Source organism: Platichthys flesus, chromosome 12 (genome assembly GCF_949316205.1).
Source record: "Platichthys flesus chromosome 12, fPlaFle2.1, whole genome shotgun sequence".
NCBI classification, from domain to species: Eukaryota; Metazoa; Chordata; class Actinopteri; order Pleuronectiformes; family Pleuronectidae; genus Platichthys; species Platichthys flesus.
The window spans coordinates 24649381-24672959 of NC_084956.1; the positions used below are offsets into that span (position 1 = coordinate 24649381).

At 41.3% G+C, this 23579-nt stretch overlaps 1 protein-coding gene across 1 annotated transcript in view; it reads right to left on the reverse strand.

Moving 5' to 3' along the window:
* Positions 1-23579, reverse strand: part of fbxw4 (F-box and WD repeat domain containing 4) — a 58739-nt gene that overhangs the window by 2636 nt on the left and 32524 nt on the right. The window contains exons 6-7 of the mRNA XM_062400783.1: positions 22400-22465; positions 4135-4275 (exon numbers count right to left, since the gene is read on the reverse strand). Coding sequence (XP_062256767.1) covers positions 4135-4275; positions 22400-22465 — 207 coding nt within the window. The remainder of the gene's footprint in view (positions 1-4134; positions 4276-22399; positions 22466-23579) is intronic.

Sequence of the window (23579 nt, forward strand, 5' to 3'; positions counted from 1 at the left end):
CAAAACAGCTTGTTCTGTGTCTGCAGCTCCAGAGAGGAGCAGAAGAGAGGACATGAAAAATATACAATGCAACTGTTTTTTCAGCTTTAAACCACTGATATATCATCTTAGGGCTACCAATACCTCCAATTAAAACCCAGAAAGGAGTAAAATATGGGCAGGAGTTGCATCATGTTGTAGGTAGATACCCCTCACCTCACCCTTCCAAACATAAAATGATATATATATATACATTTATATCAGTGGTGCACCGATATATCGGCCGTACATCGATAGCGGCTTCATTGGTGTTCATTGGTATCGTAACGTCCCCGCCTCACAGACGACATGGAACTTCTTCTCTTATTTGTAACTTCATTAAAGTCAACACGAACATGTCACACTCCTTGTTCCTTCTCAAACACTTCTTTCATCAACAACCGTCTTCGACACTTCCTTCCTCATTCACCCCCGACCCCCAACAACCCAGCCAATGAGAACGTGTCATCCCACACAACCCCATTCCATTGGTCTAGAACTGTCACATGCCCCACTCCGACCTGTTCACTGACCCTCAGGACATCTCAATACTCCTTTAACACGGTGTCTTAACTGAACATAAGTTATAACACATGAGCATAAACCCAGTCCTCAAAACAGCTCAATCTGAGGAGGGCTGTTTTAGACAGGGTAAAAAGGGTGCGGTTTTAAATTAACCTTGTTGTATTTTGACCAAAATATGTTACAGACATTTCATTAAAACCCCAAGGAACCATATGACCTTGTGGTAAAATGGGCATAATATGTCTCCTTTAAATAAAGTTTAGTTAAACTAAAGATTGTTTAATAAATTGAATTTGTGCTCGTTAAAAGATAATAATTTTAAATTGTGCTTTTTAAATAATTATTTAATTATTTGCCTGGCACAAATAGGTGAATGAATAACACCAAAAACAAAATAAACAAGTATCAGTATCGGCTATTAGCTAGAATGTTGTTTTAAACATCAGTATCGGTATCGGCCAAGAAGCTAGTCTGTGTCTGACTGAACTCCTGGCAATAAAGTTTGGAGGTGAGGGCAGGAACAGTTTGGGCCAGATAAATGGCCTTCACACAATGATTAATAATAACCTTTTCCTTCCTAGTGTTTAATCTTGAAATTAGAATGTGTGTGCGTCACATTGTTGTTTAGTCTCACACCTGTCTTGATAAAAGGTCTGCTAAGAGCTGCTGCCTGTTGTAAGACTGTGAAACCTGTGACATACTATACACTGTACTTTAACTTGTTATCATACTTAACTTTTACATTAAAGCATAATTCCTTAGATTCATTCAACTCACACAGAGTTCAAGCAACTGTCCCAGGTTCTGGAGGTCGGACAGAGTGACATTGTTGTTTCGTTGTTTTGGTTTCGATGATCCTAATGTTTACACAAACAGAACGTACAGCCGATATAGCAGGAACATAATATTCTTTACTCCAATTGTCAACACCAATGGCCTACAATATGTCAGCTGTGTCAAGGCTGTCATGAAGAGAACATTTTGCCTAGCAACTATCAGAGGAGCGTGACTGGGAGTGGCTCCTGGTCACTTCCTTATTCCAATCCCAAGAGGATGGACTACCTACTGTTATAAGATAAACAGACGCCAGCTGTTTGATGCGTTCTGATGCGACTCAAGACTGTCCATTACTGCTAGAGTGCCGGGCAGTGTGTTGGATGCCCATTGTTTAAGCTGTTTATACCCTTTCATTGCTTTCTAAATAAAAACTTGATTGAACCAAACCGAGTTTGGTCTTCTCATATTAAGGATAAACAACCAAGCAAGGACAATACCCGGACTTCTTTGTAAGTGTCCTGTGCGATTTTAACGAAGGAAACCTCAGCCATGAACTCTCCAAATACAAACAGTTTATTCAATTTCAGACCAGGCAGGAGAACACTTTGGAACTCTTTTACACTTCAGACAGTGAAGCCTACCACGGTGCCCCCCGCATTGCACTCTGACTAGATCAGGGTCCACCTGATTCCCAGATACAGGCATAAATAAAGCTTGTAAAACCTGTTGTGAGGACATCTAAGAAGTTGACCACGGAGGCTATGGAGGACATTCAAGTGTGTTTGGACTGTACTAAATGGGATGTCTTCATGTCTGCTACCAACTGTCTGAATGAATACACAGAGATACTTCATCAGTTTCTGTAAGGACTGCTGTATCCCATCATGTACCAGGGTGGGTTACAGCAACGACAATCCCTGGTTCACCGCCAAACTCAGACAATTAAGTTGGTGAAGGAAAATACTTTTAGGAGTGGAAACAGGGACTGGTTTAAAGAGTCCAAGTACTAGTTAAGCAGGGCCGCGAGAGATGCTAAACTACAGTACTCAAGAGAAACTTTCACACCAATTCTCAGCTAATGACTCTGCTTCTGTCTGTAAAGGGCTCAGACAGTTCACAAACTAAAAAAAATTCAGCCCCCCACTCCATTAATGACCTGTGCCTGGCCAACCAGCTGAACAAATTCTACAGTCGTTTTGAAAGACATTCGGACAAACCCAACACCATCCCCCACAATGTCGCCCCTATCCAAAAGTCACACCAGCTCAGCAAGGTTGCGTTCTTTCTCCTCTGCTCTATTACCTGTACACAAGCAGCTCCAGTCACCAGTCTATCAAGCTCACAAGGTTCTCGGGCAACACCACCCTCATAGGACTCAACTATGGGGATGACACTGCTTCCAGGTAGGAGATTGACCACCTGGTGACCTGGTGTAGTCAATCAATCCATCAAATTTGATTTGTATAGCCCATATTCACAGGGGGGAGTATGTCAGGCCTGAAATGTATGATGGGGGTATGTGGAGGTGAGGGGGCTGGGAGAGAACCCTCCCTGCAACACAGAGGATCAATCAGCGCAGGTGAGAGCTGTTAGCCGATTGGCCCTCACACTTAAAAGGCAGTGTTTTCGCTGCCTCGCGGCGCCTCAGAGACTAGAGAAGCCGGACTCGGCTGAAAAGTGAGTGACTTTGTGTGTGATTTAAGTTTATTTGTTTGTGCACGTGTGTGTGGTCTTTAATAAATATGTTCAAGGGCAATCATTCCATCTCTGGCTGTGTGATGGAGAGCCCCGTGGCATGCACCACTGCCACAATAATTAATAAAGAAAAATTGTATTGTCACATTGTCCACCCTTTTCCCCTACAGTTTCTGTGACTCCCTGATGGTCGGGACCCATACTTTGAAAAGTAGTGCCTTAGGCCAACAATCTGTGATTGACTTTTTGGCTATATCATCAGATCTGCGGTCATAAGTTCTGGCCACTCGGGTGAATAGAGGAGCAGAGCTGTCAACTGATCATCACCTGGTGGGGGATGTTCAGAGCCCCCATTGCAGAAGCTATTGGTTGGCCCAACTGCATACATTTTGACATCGTAGAACAGTGGAAAGAGCATTTTGAGGAGCTCCTGAACCCATCCAACATGTTCTTTGTGAATGAGGAAGTCTGAATACTTGCCCAAATCCCTGGGAGAGATCACTGAGGTAGCTTAAATGGGCTTCCAAGTCAGTGAAGCCTCTGCAGTTATGCAGACCTTAGGCTTGACTGTTGTGGTGAGGAAGGAGCTAAGCTGCAAGGCATTGTTTTCGATTTACCAGTTGATCAATATTCCAACCATGATCTCTGGTCACAAGCCCTGGGTAGTGACCGAAAGAAAAAGGTTGCAAATACAAGTGGGCAAAATATGTTTTCTTTGTCAGTTGGCTGGGATTAACCATAGATATAGGGAGTTCAGACAACCAGAGGGAGCTTGGAGTAGAACCACTGCTCCTTTGTTTCTACAGGGGACACTTTAAGTGGTAGGCTATGCAGTTTTGATGCCTCTTGGACCTTTAGAGATATATAGATAGATTTGGGCAGAGGAAAACAGGATAACAGGATAGAGAGGATAACAGGATAGAGAGAATACTTATTCCAACTGCCCAGGGAAAGCCTAAGGATTACTCTGGAACAGTTGGAAAGCATTGCTAGAGATTGGGATGTCAGGGATACCTTAATTGGCCAGCTAAATTTTCTCTTTTCAAATATTGCTTCTGGCTTTGAAAATGTTCTTTGGCATGCAAACATGATAAATCAATAGATACAAATAAAACCTACCGTGGGCTAAGTCGGAGGTCCCATAGTCGAATAAAGGTATCATAGCCACAAGTAAGGAGCTGGGATGGAGACTCAAACACCATGTCTAACACACCAGCCCCACGGCGAAACTCTGAGCCCAGACTGCAGACACACTCCAACCTGTTGGGGGAGAGAGGGATAAAAATAGACAGAGAAGGAAAATAAATAGTTTTTGTTATTAGATGTGACCACATAGGCCTATATGTAAATCCTGAAAACAGGTTAATGGGCTGAAATAACAACAGTTCTTTTGATAGGAGTTTCAAATACTGACAGACAGATATCTACAAGTAGTTGTGAGATGAGTCCACAGAAACCTGCATGCACAGAATCTATTTCATAATACCGGCAGAAACCACGGAAGATTTACGCCAGGCTTACACCGGACGCGGAAGCAATGCGGAAGCAACGCCGAAGCGCAGCGCCAAGCCTAAAAAGCCAGCTGGCTCCTATCCACCCCCTGTTAAACCTTTGTGCTGTTCACACCGGATGCTGAAGCGGCGTGCCAAGGGTGCCTAGCACCGTGAAGCGATCGTTTCGGCGTTGAGTCTATTATTTACGCCCCCCGCTAGCGTATCGCACCAGGAAACACACTGAAAAATTATTTTAAACGATATTGATGACATATTTTATATTATATAAATTATAGAATATGAATCCCATACTTTGTATTCCACTTCTGTTGTCCTGGAGTTTTAATTTTACCAATTTTAGCAATGACATTATTAAATGTCCCCCTCTGCCCATCCACTACAGACACACAAGCAGTCGTAAAGATAAAAAGAGAAAGGGGGGTGGCTACGTATTCTCCACATCAGAATCAGAATCAGGTTTATTGGCCAAGTAAGTTTGCACAAACAGGGAATTTGACTCAGTAAAGTGGCTCTTTGTTGCTAACAAAGAATACACATCACAAAACAAACATAACAAAACAAAACAATACAAACAGTACAAACAGTCCGAATAGTGCGATGGTCTACGAACAGAAGTGCAGGTGTGCATATTACAATTATCCAGTGAGGGTGAAATAAGTAAACATAATTAAATATAATTATAATATATTTTATATATAATATAATATATTTTTGGGAGTAACTGTACAGTGGTTATTATAAGGATCCAGAGTTATTGCACAGTGCCACAGTTGGTTGGCTGTTCAGAAGTGAGACTGCGAGGGGGAAGAAACTGTTTTTGTGTCTGGTGGTTTTGGTGAACAGAGATCTGTAGCGCCTACCAGAGGGGAGGAGTTTGAAAAGGTTGGGTCCAGGGTGAGAGGGGTCTGCAGTGATTTTTCCTGACTCTGGATGTGTACAGGTCCTGGATGGTGGGCAGGTTGGCACCGATGATCTTTCCTGCAGACCTGACTGTCCGTTGAACCTATTTTAAGATGGCTTGAGTGGAGAATACATAATTTACCCTTGACACCCGACATTGAACGGAACAAACAGCGGAGAAATTCTTGAAGATGGATAACATTAAATTCATAATTGAAGTGGACAAGTACAGTGAGTTGTATGATCCGCAGCACATGTTGTATAAAGACAAATGTTGGGACGCTGTTGCAGCGAATGTTTGAGCAACAAGTTAGTATATGCTTTTATACTACTGGGTCAACCGGTGATATTATTAGCGCTGCACAGCGCTTCAGCGTCGCCTCAGCGTCTGGTGTGAACAGCCAAGCGCCGGCGCGTTAGGGATTAGCTTGGCGCGGCGCTTCGGAGTCGCTTCCGCTTCCGGTGTGAACCCTGCGTTAGAAGAACGAATATGTAACACATAGAAGACCGTTTGGCAGAAGAGATACGAAGTATGTATGTATAACGGAAGATATTGGACAAATTTGTCCGCCAGAAAAAGGCTATGAGGAGCAGCAGTGGTGATGTAAATAAACAGTCGAAAACGACTGCCACGCACAAAGAAGGCGTCTCTAAGGTGGTCTTCGACAAAAAACATTACTGTGTTCTGGCGGTGAATTGCTTGGCAACACGTGCAACCCTTGGAGAACCATAAATTAAAACGAGACCGTCGACACAACTGCGTGAAAAGCCGTAGCCGCAGTTGCAGAAGCATGCGCCTGCCTTAAGCGATGATCCCTAAAGATACAAAGGTGCTGGGTTTGAATCTGGGTTTGAATCCCCACTTGTGTCTTTTTTATTATATTGTGAAAGAAAATGGAAAATTTGTGCCGTATGACCAATGCACTGGAATTGATATGTTACCTTAAAGGGGACAAATTATGCCCATTTCACCATAGTTGATATGGTTCCCTGGGGTCTTAATGAAACGTCTGCAACATATTTTGGTCAAAATACCACAAGGATCATTTAAAACAGCACCCTTTTACCCTGTCTAAAACCGACCTCCTCAGATTGACCTGTTTTGAGCGCCCCCCCCCTTCATGAGATGCAAGCGCCCAGATTTTTTGCTATCCATTACCTCTGTAGAAATATGGCTACTGGAGACGAAGATACGATATTGCAACCATTTCGTTTTGAACCAGAGTCAGGTGAGTCGAAGCCTGGCTGTGAGCCCAAGCTCCCCAGCGCAGCCCCGCAGATTAAGATTAAGATGCATTTATTAGTCCAAAACACATGCACAGACATGCATAGGCACACTCATGCAGGTAGGGAAATTTAACCTCTGCTTTTAACCCATCTGGTGCAGGACACACAGAGCAGTGAGCAACCACGTACGGCGTCCGGGGAGCAGATGTTGGGGGAGTAAAGTGCCTTGCTTAGGCGCAGACAGAGTAGGGAGAATCCTCTTGGATTTTTGGACAGATCAATCCAGGTTCGTCTTTTTGTTGTTTCTCCGTGGAGTCGAACCAGAGAGTACCAGAGACCTTTGCTGCCCATAGTACAAGTTTCTGCCACTAGTCCACCGCCTCTCCAGTGGGAGCAGTGGGAGCTTGAGCTGGCGCATCAGCAGCATCCTTCCACACTTTTGAGTCAACGTTTAGAGGTGTCTCGGGGGTCCCTTGTTTAAGCGGCCACTTAAATGTCTGACCTTTATTTCTGTCGTAATCCCATTCGACACACTCTAGCGTATCGTTTTTGACATAGGAACCACAACAAATTGCGGGAGTTATGTTTTTCCAGAGTTTTTGGGAAGGTAGACATGCAAGATACCCAAATTAACGTGTAGAAGCACTACAAAAGTGGAATTTTCATAATATGTCCCCTTTAACTCATACAATTAATTGACTGCTTCTTTAGGAAGACACTGTAAGGAGGATGAATAATAGTGGGTTAGTCAATTTGTAAGCCAGCAAGATGGACAAAATAAAAAACGTTATAAAATAAGCAAAGATGTATCGCATTTTCCATATGATACCTATAAATGCTGGGAGGATATTTTTGATTGTCCTATGCCATGGAAACAAGTGCTGAAGGTAATACATGAAACCATGTAAAATAAATGAAAAATTTAAAAACCAACAAAATATTTTTTCAGGTAAAATGATCTACAATTTCGATACATGTATAAAATGTTACTTTGTTTGGCAAAAATGTATTTCAAAAATAAATTATAATCCGGTGTAGTTTCGGTCAGTCACGATTCCTTGAAACACAAGACAGAAGAAAGGGAAAAGTCTCTATTTGTCCGGATGAGAAGGCGCAGTTTGTCCGTGTTATTGCAAAGCGAGCAGACATTGGAGAGAAGAATGCTCGGGAGAGATGAGCGTAATCCTCTCTCCCTGAAGTGCACCAGAGCCCCGGCGCGCTTTCCTCTCCGTCTCAAGACCGCAACACCTTTGATGAGTAAGTCCACTAAATCCACGGAAGAGGCGAGGAAGTTGGGACATAAATCGGGTGGTGTTGTGTCTCTGATGGTAAGAAGCTTGTCCATCGTGAAAGTAATCGGAGTAGGGTGGCAGTAAACAGAATTAAATACTAAAAACAAACACAGAAGTGCGCACCAACACACCGTGGCAGCTGTTCTTGGCCCCATCTTGGCTGGTGTTGTATTTGTGTGTGTCACGCTCATCCAGAGATATTTGTTTATTTTTGTTTGCATTTGTCATCATCCCCCCCCTCACCCGCTTGTGCTGAAGAGGTGATCCCCTGCAGTTCACACATCACACCACTTTTCCTCGGTGTATACGGACATTATACTGGAGGCCAGGCGAAAAATCCTTTTAGAAACTGCACAGCGTCTCATTTTATGTTCACACATGCACCTCCTCCAGAGATAATACGCTGACGTTGGATGTTTGTGCTAGATGCAATGCAATTCCCTTTCTGAAATATCAGATTCACAAGAACATGAGGTCACTGTGACCTTGACCTTTGAACAGCCGAATCTACTCTGTTCACCTTTAAGTCTAACTGAACGTTTGTATCAAATTATCTCAAGGCATTCCTGAAATGTTATGTTAACAAGACCAAAAGAGAGAGAGACCAGACCCATTGCAGTGCCATGCTCTCGTGATCACAGCTCTTTCAAGCTTGCTCCTTGCCTTCTGATTATTGGAGAATGACTTGCACTCAACAGGGCAGATTATTGCAAAATAACTGTCTCTTTGTTGCCATTTAATACCCTCCATGACCGTGACTCTGTGCTACTTTTGCATGTTTGATACCTGCCCCATAGCAACCATTTAAAGAAGTCTGCTGCTGACCCCCCCAACCCACCACCACCACCCACCACCTTACTTCGCCCTAGAGCTCAATTTGAAGATTTAGGCTAGTAAACCTCTATACTCTCCCCAGGGGGTCTTCTTATTGGACCAGGGTTTCCCCAGAGGGCATCTTATTAGTTTAGAGCTCTCTTTGCCAGGATCTCATGACTAAGCCTGGGCCAATCTCTGTGGTAAGGCTGAGTTTGTGACTGCGTGGGGTAGTGACCCCTCATTCTCCCTTAACAACTAAAAACAAGGAGCTTAGCATATGCCATACAAACAGAAACTAATTCATGCCAAGGGGATGAGACCCTGTTCATTTGTAATCAAATAATGATGTCTCTATCACAACAGTAAAACTATTAATTCATACCCCAAGCCCCTTAAATACTTCAAATGAAAGGATTACAATCCAAATGTGTTCTTAATGTTACAAACACTCAAATAAACTGAAAATAAAAGTTGGAGTTCCATAAGCTGATTTGGCGAGTCATTACAATGCTACAGCCTGCCCTCAAAGGGTTTGGGTGTGAGTGATCAAATTCACAGGGTGGTTTGGTTTTGATACTGTTGAAGTGATCAGCCCTTAATCATTGGAAATGTAGCATGTGGATTATGTAATGAATACGGGTGCAGTTAAGTACCTCAGTTTTACGGTCATAAGTGAGAACATTTTCAGAAAGAGGAAAACTAAAACAAAACACACAAAACCAAAAAGCAGAAGAAACTGTGTTCATTCACTTTGATAAAACATACAACAATACATTAAACTCTAGGACAATTCAAGTGACTGGTTAAGTCATCAGAGCAACGGCCTGTGAAAGCAGCATTTTTTTTGTCTGGTTGTCGTATAGTACAGTGCTCTGTAGCGCCTACCTGAGGGCAGAGGTTGGAACAGGTTGTGTCCAGGGTGAGATGGGTCTGCAGTGATTCTTCCTGAGTGTGGACGAGTTTTTGTCTTGGATGTAGGGCAGGTTGGCTCCGATGATTTTCTCTGCAGTCCTGACAGGCCGTTCTATTCTGTTCCTGTTCTGTTTTTTAGCGGCCAAACTAAACTAGCCAGTGATAGAAGTGCAGGGGACAAACTGGAATTTTGCAGATTTGAACTAGATCAGCAGCTCCTGAGGCAGTTTGAACTTCCTGAGCTGTTGAGAAGCAGCAGTTCATCCTCTTGTTCGGCAGTGAGCGAACATTTGCCAGATAGATTGACGGCAGCACAGTTCAATATGTCCACTGTCTCAGTCTGACTCGCTCCTGCTCGCTTCGCCCACCGTCAGCATCTCTGGAAAATCCCTTTGAGAGCTGCTGCCCCTTCAACTAAAAACTTGACAGGTGGCTGGTTGGAGGTTTAAGACTTTATCTATGCTAAAGGTGATCAGAGTAGGAGAACTGAGAGCTGAAGAGACAAACAAAAGTAAAAAAATTAGCATAGAGCAAAACACAGAGGCCTCCATCTGTGCTTACATTACCACCCCTGCTTAAAGAGCAAGGCTCCAACCATGCGCCAACCACCAGGATGAAGACCTGGTCCGGCCAAATCATTGCTTTGTGAATTATTAATAGTGATCATCATAGCATCTAGAAAATATTCAGAAAAAAAAAAATTCTGTTTCTGCATTTGTCAGACCGTCTTAATTAGGGTTGGGCAATTCATTTTCCAAAGGGGCCACATGAGAAACATTGACAGTTGTGGACGGCAGGACCAATAGGCTAAACTCAATTCTACTCATATTAATTTGAAAAGCTTCTACTGGCAAGAGTTAATGTAATGATTAGGCAAAGAAAAGTGAGGCTGGGAAAGTAATAATGGCAACATTATATCAATATTTAATCAACACAAGAACAGTTGTGAACAAAATATGCATGTTATTTGCAGTATTTCAAAGATCAGCTTAAAATTTACTTTATACAAAGTGCTATTACTATTTGCATATAGTCGCATATGCTCTTGCCCTGATATAGTTAACTAATTTAGTTACAACATCAGTATCATGATTCATTTTTAGCAGTGACTTACACAACACCTCCTGATGTATAATACAATGCAAAAATAGCAATTTAAGTTCTGGGTTTTGGGTTAATTTTTCTCTGTCAGATTTGGACAACCATCTGTTGTAACACCTGCCAGTTTGTCCCATTTGAGTCCCAGCTTGTCCCAGCTTGTCCAAGCATGCAGTTACCTCCATGAATAAATCCCTCCCAGTTGTCGTCCCTTTTACTGACCGCATCGCTGCCAGCTCCTCCGTAATCTCAAAGTCTTTCGTCATCCCACGCACAAAGATAAGTAACTGGGCTGTGTCGCGGCCATCACAGCTCTCATCCAGAGCCAAAGAGAAAAGGTCAACATCGTCTACTTTCTTTTGCAGCTGAAGCTTGAGATATTCCACGAAGTCCTCGATCCTTCTCATTACGGTAGTCTAGAGAGGGACACATTCTCAAATGCTTCTTTCTTCTCAGGGCATATTAGTGCAGCAGGGTCCACCGAACACTCTTTGATAAACTCCACATCAGTGAATGGCTTACCGAGAGCTTTTCTCTGTACTTTGTCTCGTAATGGTGATTCAAATTGTAATTCTTAAAAAGGCTTTTTTTCCCGAGGGCCACATGCAGAAAAATATACGAAATCCTGGGCCACTGACTACACGTGGGGTTTATTACGTTCATGTTGATAACCACCGCGCGCCCCCCCCCCCGCCCTGTTCGGGGTCGCGACTGTTGACCGGGGCAGACTGTTGCGGAGTGTCGACAGCCCGCCCGACCAAGGAGTCCGGAGGGCTCGTTGCGAAACCCTGTGGCGCAATGAAGGTGAGAGCCTGCGCACGCCGGTTGAGGTGGAATCCCAGCCCCCTGGGGCTCCAGGGCCCATCTCGCCCGCACCGTCAGGGAGGTGGAGCGAGCGTGATAGGACCTGAAAGATGGTGAACTACGAAACAAATCAAATTTCCCCCCAGGGTCCCCCCTGAACCACTTTGTGTACCTAAACTAAGAAGTGCAATACAGTTGGCCATGGTCACACGGAGCTTCTCCTCCCAGCTTCTCCTTTCTCTTCTCCCTCCTGATCACATCAAAGAAATGAATATCTAATCAAAACAGGTTACTGACTGGACTTCTTTGCCCTCTGCCTTATCTTCCGCAGATCCAGGGCCGCAGCTGCAGCAACATCATGGATTATGATGGTGGACTGCGAATCAGAGATCGTGATCATAATGGTGGATCCTGTATGGCGGATTCTCTATCTTGCTGGCTGATCGTGATAATAATGGTGGATCCTGTGTTGTTCTGGCTGATTATGATAATAATGACGGATCCTGTATCGTGTTGGCAACTAATAATGGTGATGGACCACGATTTAGGTGGCAGCTGATGGTGGATCCTGATGGTGGCAGTGGACAATGACTGTGGACTACAGTGGCATTCAATCTTGATGGTGGATCAGGATCGTGGTTGCTGCTGACTATGGACTATGATTATAACAAGACATATAAATAAAGGTATCTAATATTTCTACTCAGATACAATAATTCCTTACTCTTTTTGAGGGTTACGTGCAGAGGATGTCACACCTTATTCAAGCCCTATCAGACAAATTGTGATTTGTGAATATGGGCTAATAAAATGTGATTGATTGATTTATTGATGCTGATCAGTAGGTGGCGCTATGACCCTGAATTAATATTGACATATACAGCTGTTTAGGGCTGGACTCAGATCATGTGACAGAATTGTTAAGGTGCGGCTGACGGGTAGAGCAGTCATCCCCCAACCAGAAGGTCGGCCATTTGATCCTTAGCATTCCCCCGTCTGTGCACTAATTATAAGTCGCTTTGGATAAAAGCGTTCAATGGAGGGAATTAATTAAAATGTAAGACGTGAAAAAAACTGTTTTGTATGTGTACCATGTTTGTGATATGCCCTAAATAAAAGTTTGATCTCCAAAAAATATAATGTTTGAGGCGACAGCAGCTGGGTATGGCTGGCCAGCAGTGGAGTAGGCTGTGTGCCTGCGCCATTGTTGTCGGGGGATACTCAGACAGGTTCTGGTCCGCTACGCTAGAACCCAATGACCTTCCTTTCATCTAAGTGCAACAGCTGAGGGATGGATATTAAATGTGTGCATGGGGATGTTCACAGATATCCTACTGTGTAAATTAAATAAATATTAAAAAGGATTTGTAAGTTTGTGCATGAGGACTACCTTAATTGGGATAGGTGGCTAGACCATCTGTTGTTTGTAGTGCGGGAGGTCCCAAGGCCTCCAGGGACTTTTCTCCCTTTGAACTGCTGTTTGCCCAAGTAAAAATGTGATTCAAAACGTCAAAGCTTCACAAACTGGGTCAGTTGTCATGGGATAATTTGCTCCAGGTGCAGGAACATCAACAACGCCTCTGAAGCACAAGTTAAGTTAGGGTTGCTCGATTAATCAAAATCTAATCGTGATCACGATTATTGGGTCAAACGATCTCCAAACGACTATAATCGAGTATAATCGAGTTGAAACGATTATTTGGCCGTGCCGCGCCGCGCAGCTACATGGTGGGGTTAAGTGAGCCACAAGAGACAAGTGGTCTTGTGAGACACAAGACCACTTTTTAAAAAACAATCATATTTTCACTGCCCTTTGTCCTGAAGACATCCTGATCATTTCCATAGCTAGGAAACATCCTGAATTAATGTGAAATGTGTAAATTTTACTGATATATCATTTTAGCTCGCCTAGAGGGGACAAATGTAAAAAATGTCTCACATTACCCCGCTCTCCCCTACAACACGAGACCTGACGCTCACAGTCAGGACTCTGTGTTAAAATGAGCAGAGCGAAACGCAGACATGATGCGACACCATCGTTTCATAACCAAACACATACTAGTACGTTTGTCACCAAAATCCTCCCAATAAAAACTAGTTAATATTCATCTGCATGAAGTGAAGATTGAACTTGATCTTTTTAAGTGTGAACTGGCACATCACTGCTACTACAGATGGTCTCACATTCAACATTAAATTGTGTAAAGGTTTGGTTGTTTTGTTTGTTTGATTTTGGTATATTTGCCAAAAAATATATAGATGCCCCAATTGTTTAGGATGAAGGCTATATTTGAATTTGATTGAAATTGTTTTTGAAAAAACATCATCCAATGTTTGCTCAGAGGCATAGCAAAGAGAAAGCCACATTTAATTATGGTGTGGTATGTTTAAGTTTGATTCTAATTTATTTTCAATCAATCAATAAAAAACAATTATCAAACGACTTTTAATCATTTGACAGCACTAAATAAAAGATCAAATTGACCCCCTTAAGCACAAAAATAGGGCCTAGGTTTTAACTCATGCCCCAACTCCGATTCAGTGCGATGTAAAAATTGACATAGAAATATCAAAGACTCAATCAGAATAAATATTTAGAAAGAAATCATTTTGCTGATTGAGTATGAAGCAGTTTGAGCTGCAGTGTGGCAGCTACGTTGTGAGATATGTAGACCGGTGGTCCTAGTGGGCATTATACTTGGTTTTTGTTAGGAGGGAACAACTGTGACACAGTGGAATGAAGTCCTGATTTAAGCCGGTCTGGTCTCACTGCAGGAGTCAGGTTGGCTTTAGGGGCCATAGACACACACAGACACACACAAAAAAAGTGAAAGGAATAATGAATTAATTGACAATGTAGAAGAAGCTAAGGGCATTATCCTTTAGTGTGGGGACTGCTAAAGAAATGGAGTGTGTGTTTTTGTAGAGAAGTGGTTGGAGGCTCTTGTAAAGCTAAGTCTGAGTTCCAAACAGGAGCCTGGGGACACACCAAGAAACAGGCGTTCTCGTCAAAAGCCACCAGACAGGTAGAAAAAGGAGCCCTGCTGAGTTTTTTACAGGCTAAACCAAACAGAGGAGAGACATACAACCTGCTGCATGTCCACACAGTTCACCCTGCACTTCTGAGCTCACAGCAGCAGGAATGTGAGCCTTCCAGGCAGACATAGCAGAGAGGGGGGGAACTGGCTGATGGGACCCATCAACAATGTCCACCTTCGAAATGTCACATATACACGTGCAGTCAAAAGACAATACAGCTGCAATTTGTATAACAGAGCATCCAGCCCACTGCAGACATTTAACCCTGTTCTTTTCAGGGTTAGGAATGTCAAGAATCATCGCCTGGCTATTTAATTGCGAAAAGGGAGGGCTCCCTTTTTGAAGGAACAGAGGGGAATCATGGGAGTTGGAAGTGATTGTCAGAGTCCTTTCTCTTTGAAGCTTTTTTTCCTCTCTGTGTGTAGCCATGAGCGAACAAAGTGTGAAAATGTGGGGTGCTGCTCTGATGGGTCCACTTGTGTGGGATCTTCTCTCTATGGCTGATCATAAGACTTATTTGTGTGATCCAAAAGAGAGAATTAGTTGCTGCAGAGGGAAAAGGGAAGTACTGAACAAAATTAAACTCCAAGAGCCCACGTCCTGTTTTCCATGCCTTTGTTTAGGTCTTAGGTTTGGTATGGGAGAAATAACTGGTCGGGTTAGAGCTAAGGTTTGTTTCAGGTTAAAGTGAGAAGGAACACTGATCATTACTTAAGGGCATTAATACTGAACCGTGGTGAAAAGTGCCAAATGCTGCTCACTATCCTGCAGCATTGTGTCATTCACTTCCATCAAGGGTCTGAAAATAATGTGATGACCAAGACTGTTTATGCAGACACAGCATTTAGAATATCATCACGAGAGCTTACTTTTGTTTTACAGTCAGAAATCAATACATTTCCATGCTTTATTCTCGCATTTTACGTTACATGTCATTTTTGTGCTGCAATATATATATAGTTTAAAGTTGCTTGTCTTTTCATGGAATGTACAGGGTATCAAACAGATAATGCTGAGAGATAATTTTGTTTTGTTTACATCTTAAGGTAAATATCCTCCTCCTATAGGAGAGGACTAGGAAAAGGAATGACCATATAATTATAATTATAATTTAGGAGGATTTTTGCATTCAGTCAGTAGTACAGGATGTATAAAACTGCAAAGACAAAAGCCACTCAATCAAGAATCCATGCCCTCCCAAATTTTATAAGGAATCTGTCCTTATGTTGTTCAAAAATCCTCACAAGAGAAAACACATACTACCCTAGAGCAGTGGTTCTCAACCTTTTTTCAGTGACGTACCCCCTTTGAAGAAAAAATTCTGCAGAGTACCCCCTGACCAGCGCAAAGCATTTTTGGTTGAAAGAAAGATGTAATGTGATTTATTAATCCTTGTAACTAGACACATTCAAATTTAAAACTCCATCAATTTCCATAACATTGCTTATTTGTAGTGGTCTCTCTTAAACTATTTGGAAATAAAAAGATATAAAAATAACTAATAATGACTTTTATTATTATCTCAATATAAATAAAGATTTGTGCACATCAAAATAATTATCAACTTAAAGTGACCTCTTTTGGGATCATAATAAAGATATGTTCTCAAACTGAACTCATGAACTTAATTATAGCTAAACACTTCTTCCCAAAAAATGAATCATTAACTTAGTTTTAAATAAAAGATTAGCTCAAAACATATTTTTTTTATATTTATCATCTTAAAATATCTCCTTTAAGGATCGAAAAGAATACTGACAGGTTGCTTGTTTCCGCTTGCTTCTGGGAGGCTTTTCACATCGTGTTTTGAGATGACCTGAATTCAGAAAGTTTCCTCTTAAAAAACTCAGGTGGCTTAGCAACATGACTTTCATGTTTTGTCTGGAGATACCGCTGAAGATGTGGTGGCTTAATGCCACTGTTGGCAAATCTCTCCCCACAGAAAAAAACAAAAAGTGTAAATAACCCAATCTATGTTAATGTTAATATTGGTGAAGTGTCTGTTATTTTATTGTGAAATATTTGTATGCTTTAAGGTCATACAATTTCATTTCCGCTTTTGTATTACATGCTTTTATTTTGAAACGGTACCGGTAGAGACGCGGAATTCTTGTCATGAATCATTAACTTCACAACGGAAAACTTTTACGTTTTAGCGCCCCTTCGAAGAGGCACAAGCTCTCACGGTGTTGTTTAGGGAAGGCTCTCTGCTCTGGTTTCGCCTTCTTTGGCGCTTGTCCCTCCGTGTTTCAGCAGTATTGCTGCTGCACTTCAACTCGACTCCATTGTTGAAGTTTTCAAGGCAGGTGATGACAGGCGATGACAGGTGGCGTGTGCCAGGTTGGGTCAAACCATCGGTATGGGGGAGATTCTGTTTTTTAGGATAATTAAATTGAAAAGCCTACTGAATATAACATTTAGTTCATAAACTTACACTTATATTATATTGAATATTTGTTAAGTAACAATTTTTCAAGGATTTTTGAATGGATGCTAATTTTAAATATAAAGAAAAAAAATCCCAAGTACCCCCTGGAGTACCTTCAAGTACCCCCAGGGGTACGAGTACCCCCATTTGAGAAACACTGCCCTAGAGGATTTCTTTCTCAAATATAGATTATATATGGCTTAAGTTTCCTCCCAAAGAGCAAAAATCTAAAAATAAAATCAGAAAATTAAGAAAATTTTATATGTACCCTGGTATATAAAAATCTTCAAACCTCCCATGAAAACTTGGTCTCACTTTAAAAGCAGTTATACCTTATATAGTTCAGCCAGGCCATGTTGTTTTTGTGAAGAGTAGATAACCAGATTACTGCATCTAATTAAACTTCATCGATCAATGTAAAATCTTTCACAGGCATTTGATAAAATATTAAATGTTAGTATTTTTTACCAGATCCCAATTCCCAGTTGGTAGAAGATCTTGTCAGGGCTGTTCATTTACCCATTGTTACTTTCTTTCTTTTGACACAGAAAATAAGAGAGGGGAATAGGTGGGAAATACTCTTACCAGCCACAAAAACCAAAACTAGTCACATATAATTTAATTCAGAGATTACATTTAGCTATATCTTAGAAATTAAATTGATGAACTACATCCCTTAAGAGATAGAATTTTTAGTAGCTCTCCAAGTTGTAAACCTTTGAGTTAATGTGCATGAAGATGCATTTTTACACCTCTTACCAATCTAAAATTTCACATATTGCCTTCATATCTTTTAGCGTAATGCCTTATATATATATAAAAAACAACATAGGCAGAAGCAACTAACAATTAACAGTTGCTTCACTTAAAAGTAACATATAAGAATTATCTGGAGACATTTGATATTGACAACTGTTTAAGAAAAAACTATGAATGGTAAAATGTCTGTATTTATATTGCGCTATTCTGCTCTTGATGACCATTTGGGGCTCAGTATTTGGACAAAAGACAGTTCCGCATACAGATAAGGAAGACTGAATTGAAGCTTCAACTTTCTGGTCTACAGAACTACAGTGCTAACATGCATGTTCTTGTGTATATGCAACAATTCTAAATTGCATTATAGGTACTATTTACCACTTTTAATGTGACTGCTTAACATGTACTAGGAGGTATTGTGCCCAAGTACCTCTCACTCAGATGACATGTGGTCAGATAGTTTTGGACTCCCTATCAAGAGATTCGTGATGACATCTGCTTTCACCACTTTCTTTGGAAAATTGGATATTGAACATGATGAGTGAAAGCCTAAGGAAAGGCAAGACCACTTGCAAACATATCTCTCCTTTGTGTGTGTGTATGTGTGTTTTCGGAGCACATGTGTTTCGTAATTGCTCGTATTCAACTTCAGTTTCCAGTGTCGACAAGTAACAATTACAGGATGTTGTTAAGTGGCATGAGGGAGCTGGTCAAGGAGAGCTGGTCAGGGGGAGAAGGGAGCAGTTCAGGGGTAGGAAGGAGCTGGTCAGGGGGAGAAGGGAGCACAATAACAGGGTAACTATGTTTATACATGGCACTAGGCCAAGTTTAATATAAAACACAGTTTTATACAATGTATATAGTAGGGGGTCCCTGTTCCACCTCTCCATCTGTTTGGGGGTCCTTTGCCAGAAAAACGATGAAGAACCCTGGTTTAAATGAAAGATAAAAGTTCAGGGAATTCGGGTGTAAAATTAACATTTGGTTTGGGAGTGTGATAAATAACTAGACAAAGGACCAAAGCAGTGCTGCAAACTAAACACATTAGTCTCCAAACTAGAGAAAATCTGTGTGGTAATGGGGCAGCAAGTGAAGCAATAAAGAAACAAAACAACAGCTCGGCCATCCCCCCGGGCATTATCCCTGTGAGAGCTTAAATATTCAAAGTTTGGTTGGCAAAGCTCTAACAGCTGGGTGTGATGCCAGGAGACAACACCGTCTCAGTTAGGAATAAAAAGTCTAAATTGGATGAAAAATGTGATCATTCATTATTAAAGACTTAGAAAGGGACCATAAATTGGAGGAGGGCCAGTCGCACAGGTATGCTCTGGCCAGAAGGGGGGGATATGGGGACAGTAACAACATGGATATAATAAGCGCCCGGTGTGTAGGACAGGGGTGCAATTTGCTGTTTAAATTGATTAGTTGGTGGCTGGTGCGGCGGTTTGGGGGAGCTAGCGGGGGTAATACTCTGCGGTGCTGCACTCGAGGAAGAGGTTTCTAGAGGGGAATGTCTGGAAGGTATACAGTCAGTCTCGTGCAGCAGATTGCACAACGTGCTGTATGTTAGCTGCTATCATTCGGCTGCCTAGCTCATTGGAATGAATCCCATCATTTATGAAGAAAGAAGCGTGCCCCCAGAACAAATCGAAGTTGACAACAAAGCCAAGGTGGTGAACTTAGCAGGCTGAGGATTTAGCAAAAGTTCAACTCCGGGGCCCAGTGAGGGGATCGGAACGGAGATATAGACAGATAAGCCACAAGTTTTTAAGAAGTTGAATGTTCAAAATCCTACTTGGTGAGCTCAGACTGCTGATGAGCTGTGACATTGGTTCCCACATGAGGGCATCAGACCGGCCGGGGAAGTGGTTGGTAAGATTGAGTGAGGGTAGTGAGGCAGCCTCACCAGAGCCCCTTTTGCGCCCACAGACTACAACCTCCGCCCAAGGGGACCAGTGATTTGGAGTAGAGCAGGTTGAAAGCCGGGGACATGTGGAGGGCTCCCAAAGAACTGTGTCAGGGATGTTTGCCACAAGTATTTTGGTCTGCTCATCAATGAAGCTGCTCAAGACATAGTCTCTGTTCCGCAGCTCATTCGAAAGCTGCCGGATGTCCTCCTTTAGGTCAGCAATCTTTTTATTGGCTTTCTGAAGTGAGACACAGTCACAAGGCACAGATGGCATTATATTTTGCTAGCTTAGTCATCAAGTATAGAAATATAAGGTACACTGATACTTGGTAGAAGTGACGATGAGTTGAGGCTCTGCTAACGAGATCGGCCGAAGCAGGTAACGTAGTCTGTAACTCAAGATCATGAGATTTAATTGGTGAGACCTGACGTCTTGCTTCAAATATATTATGTTTATATTCTGAGAACGTACCTGGTTGAGGACAAGAAATAAGCAAATACCTGCTAGTTGGCGGATTGTTGAGTATAGCTAGCAGCAAGTGGTGCTAGCGGCAGAAGCCGGGGCAGGTAGCTGCGCAAGCTTACACTTTACTACAGTGATTGCAGAAAACTAGAATATTACTTTAAATCCGTTTTAATGCTAGAGGAATTACGTTTGTAAATAGAATATATCTAAGTCGGTTGGAGATAGCGGCGCAAACTATCTTAAACTCAAGGTCCTAGGATCTGGTTGATGAGATCTGATGCCTTGCTACAAGGATTGCGTTTGTAAGCTATGATATCAGCTGGTCATGTACGAAAAATAAGTGTAGATTTGATGAATGTCGATTCGAAAAAGAGTCAAGACAGAGCATCTCAATGGTACACACAACACTTTGATTAGTTTGTGTGATTATTGTTGACTAAATCCGAGCTATAAGAACTCCCAAAAAATAGAATGATAAAATGTGGTCCATCAAATACAATACATCACAGATACACTGTCCAGAACAGAAACAATAGAGCCAACTGTAGTACCAGATACAAAAAATAGACCACACTTGAGTTTGGCATTACCGTCACAATTTATCAGGAGTTATGATTTGGGAATGTTAACATGTAGTCTTTTTAAAATGATATTCATTAACATGCTCTGTCCCTCTCAAATAAATAAATAATAATAAATTTGTCAAATCTTTCTTCATATTTGAGCTCATCCTGACTCTGATCCCTCTCTTTCTCTCTTGAGCGTGCTGACGCACACCACAACATGCCCTCACACACACACACACACAAACAGTGTCATCGGACAAGTGTAAACTCAGACTGGCTAAAAACTACAGAATTTGTAAACTTAGACTATGTATGGAGAACCAGAGGAGTTGGCTGGAGGCACTCAGTTAGGCTTGATTCAGTTGGCAGTGAACATACAAACATGTATGACAAGATCCTAAATTAATACTGTAAGCGGACAACTTGATCACTATAACTGAATTATTTAAACAGCATTAGTAAAGGAATGATTCTGTCCCAAGCTTTTTGATCCATATAAACTGTTGATCACTATATATCCGTGATTACTATATATGGTTTCCAGTGTATTTGGATTCATTTATCAAGGCTTGTCCTCCCCCCTAACTTTGCAAATAAATCACCTTTTGAAGAAAAGTAGACCTGCTGACATGTGTGGCTCATACAGACCTATCAACCTGATTTCAATTTTTTTTTAAATTTGTGATAGATTCTGCATATTAATACAGTTTCGGAAATATGCCGGAGATGGCCACAGAGGCTAATTTTCATCTGTAGCCCTGGGCAGTTAATACAAGTTGACAGCAAGCTACTTTCAAGATTTATTGCTGGGTGCCTGAAAAGGGTATTTCGTATTCTTATCAAATCTGAACAAGCAGGCTTCATTCATGGTTGCTACTTAACCAGCAATGTGAGAAGATTTTGAATATTGTGCAGTTTGTTACACAGAAGAAAGAGAAGGCACTTGCTATCTCACTGGATACTGAGAAGGCCTTTGATAGGGTAGAGCTGCTTCATTTAACTTTGACTTTAATTTGACTATGTTATATGGTATACATATATTCATATTACTTAATTTAATATTCACTTGACTGTGTTACATGTTATATGTTACAATGTTATGTTATATGTTATGTTACATAGTATGTTATTTTTTTTCATTTTGTAAAGTCGCCTACTGCGTAGATGTTTGCCTGCCATGTCATAAGAATTTCACTGCTCCGATGACGCTGTCATTGGTGCATGGAAAATAATAGATATAAAGAAGTAAGTGGATGAGGCCCGCTGCCATGAAGAACCGTGGCTGACTATGGAGTCTACCTGCTTGTTTTAGAAATGGCCGGGATTTAACGTAAAATTATAAATGGGATCTTTAACCATTTTTATGTCCCTTCCAAATCATCATCAGCCATCTCATGTAATGAGCAACTTGTACTCCTGTCATATGGATTAGTATTTAATTACTGATGATCCTGTATTAGTAAAGATAATATTACATTTATAACATGTAGGTTTTAAACAAAACTCGCTTTAATATAATTTATAGATAACCCAAATCATGGCTGTCTTTGACGTGCAGTGGCAGAAGGGTAACATATCATCTGTCATACAGCAAGCAATATTTTTTTAGTTGTTACAATGTACAACAATGCTGTTGCACGTCAGGACAGCTTACCGTTCAACATCCCATATACGAAGAGGGGACAGGTTCTGGCAGCATGAAGTTCCTGTTACGAAGGAGCTATAACAGAGAGAGAGAGAGAGGGGAACATTTAACAAGTTGAATTAAAATTGTCTGATGATAAATAAATTACTTAGACTGGTGTAAAAGAGCTCTGCATTGAGCTTTCTCATATTTTTTTAGAACGGTGAACTGAACGGATCAATTTACAACTGCTTAACATGAACTTGAGCGTTGTTCACTTCTCGTGTGACTTAACAGCCTTCAATTTGAAGATTTAATTAATTTAATAAACACAACTTAAACAGTGAATATCCTCCATGAAAACATGCAGTTCTAGCTGGTAATCCATTACACAACATCTGCACATTATTTGACCTAATAAAGTGAAGAGGAGCAAAGTTAAAGAGGTTAAAAATAGGGACCGTCAATAAACTGAGAGAAGAAGAACAACAACAGCAGGTGGCAGTATACACCTTGGAGTTGTTTAAAAGGGACGCAGACATTGGACAAGGAGCTTTTCTTATAAAGAAGAGTTGTTGCTGATATTTGGAGCAGACCTTATCACTGTTGGGTTAGAAGGTGAGTTTGTGATCAATTATTGTTCTAGGTATTTGTATGACTTCTCCATTGGCCACTTACTGAGCAACAGTGTACGGATGGTGAGATGTCAAAGCTGGAAGTCATCAACTAGTTCTTTTTTTTTTTAGAGATGTTGAGATCAGACAGTTCTGCTTTACTCAACTCTGTGGTTCATCTCAGCCTGTAACTGCTCCTATACTATATACTACTATGAGTGGATGGTGTCAATGATCACTGTTAAATTGTATGGTATTTTTTGGCTACAGCTCCTGCAATCATTTGTTTATCTTGTTAAAAGTTCAGGTGAAATTGCTCTGAATTTTTGTCAATAATTTAGGACAAAGTGTCCTGACTAAAATGCTATTTGCTATTTAACTTATGCTAATGTTGCTGGTGTAGATCTACTCACAATAACCGACTCAGGTGTATCAAGTTATATAAATGTGAACATACTGGAAATGGTTAAAGAGGAAAAAACAAAAATGTGTATCCTCCAAGTAGTTAACAGACCGCTGTCCTACTTTTCTAAGGTGCCATAATCAGTGCAGAATGAGTTAAAATGTCTCTACTCAACTACGTAAATTGCTAATGA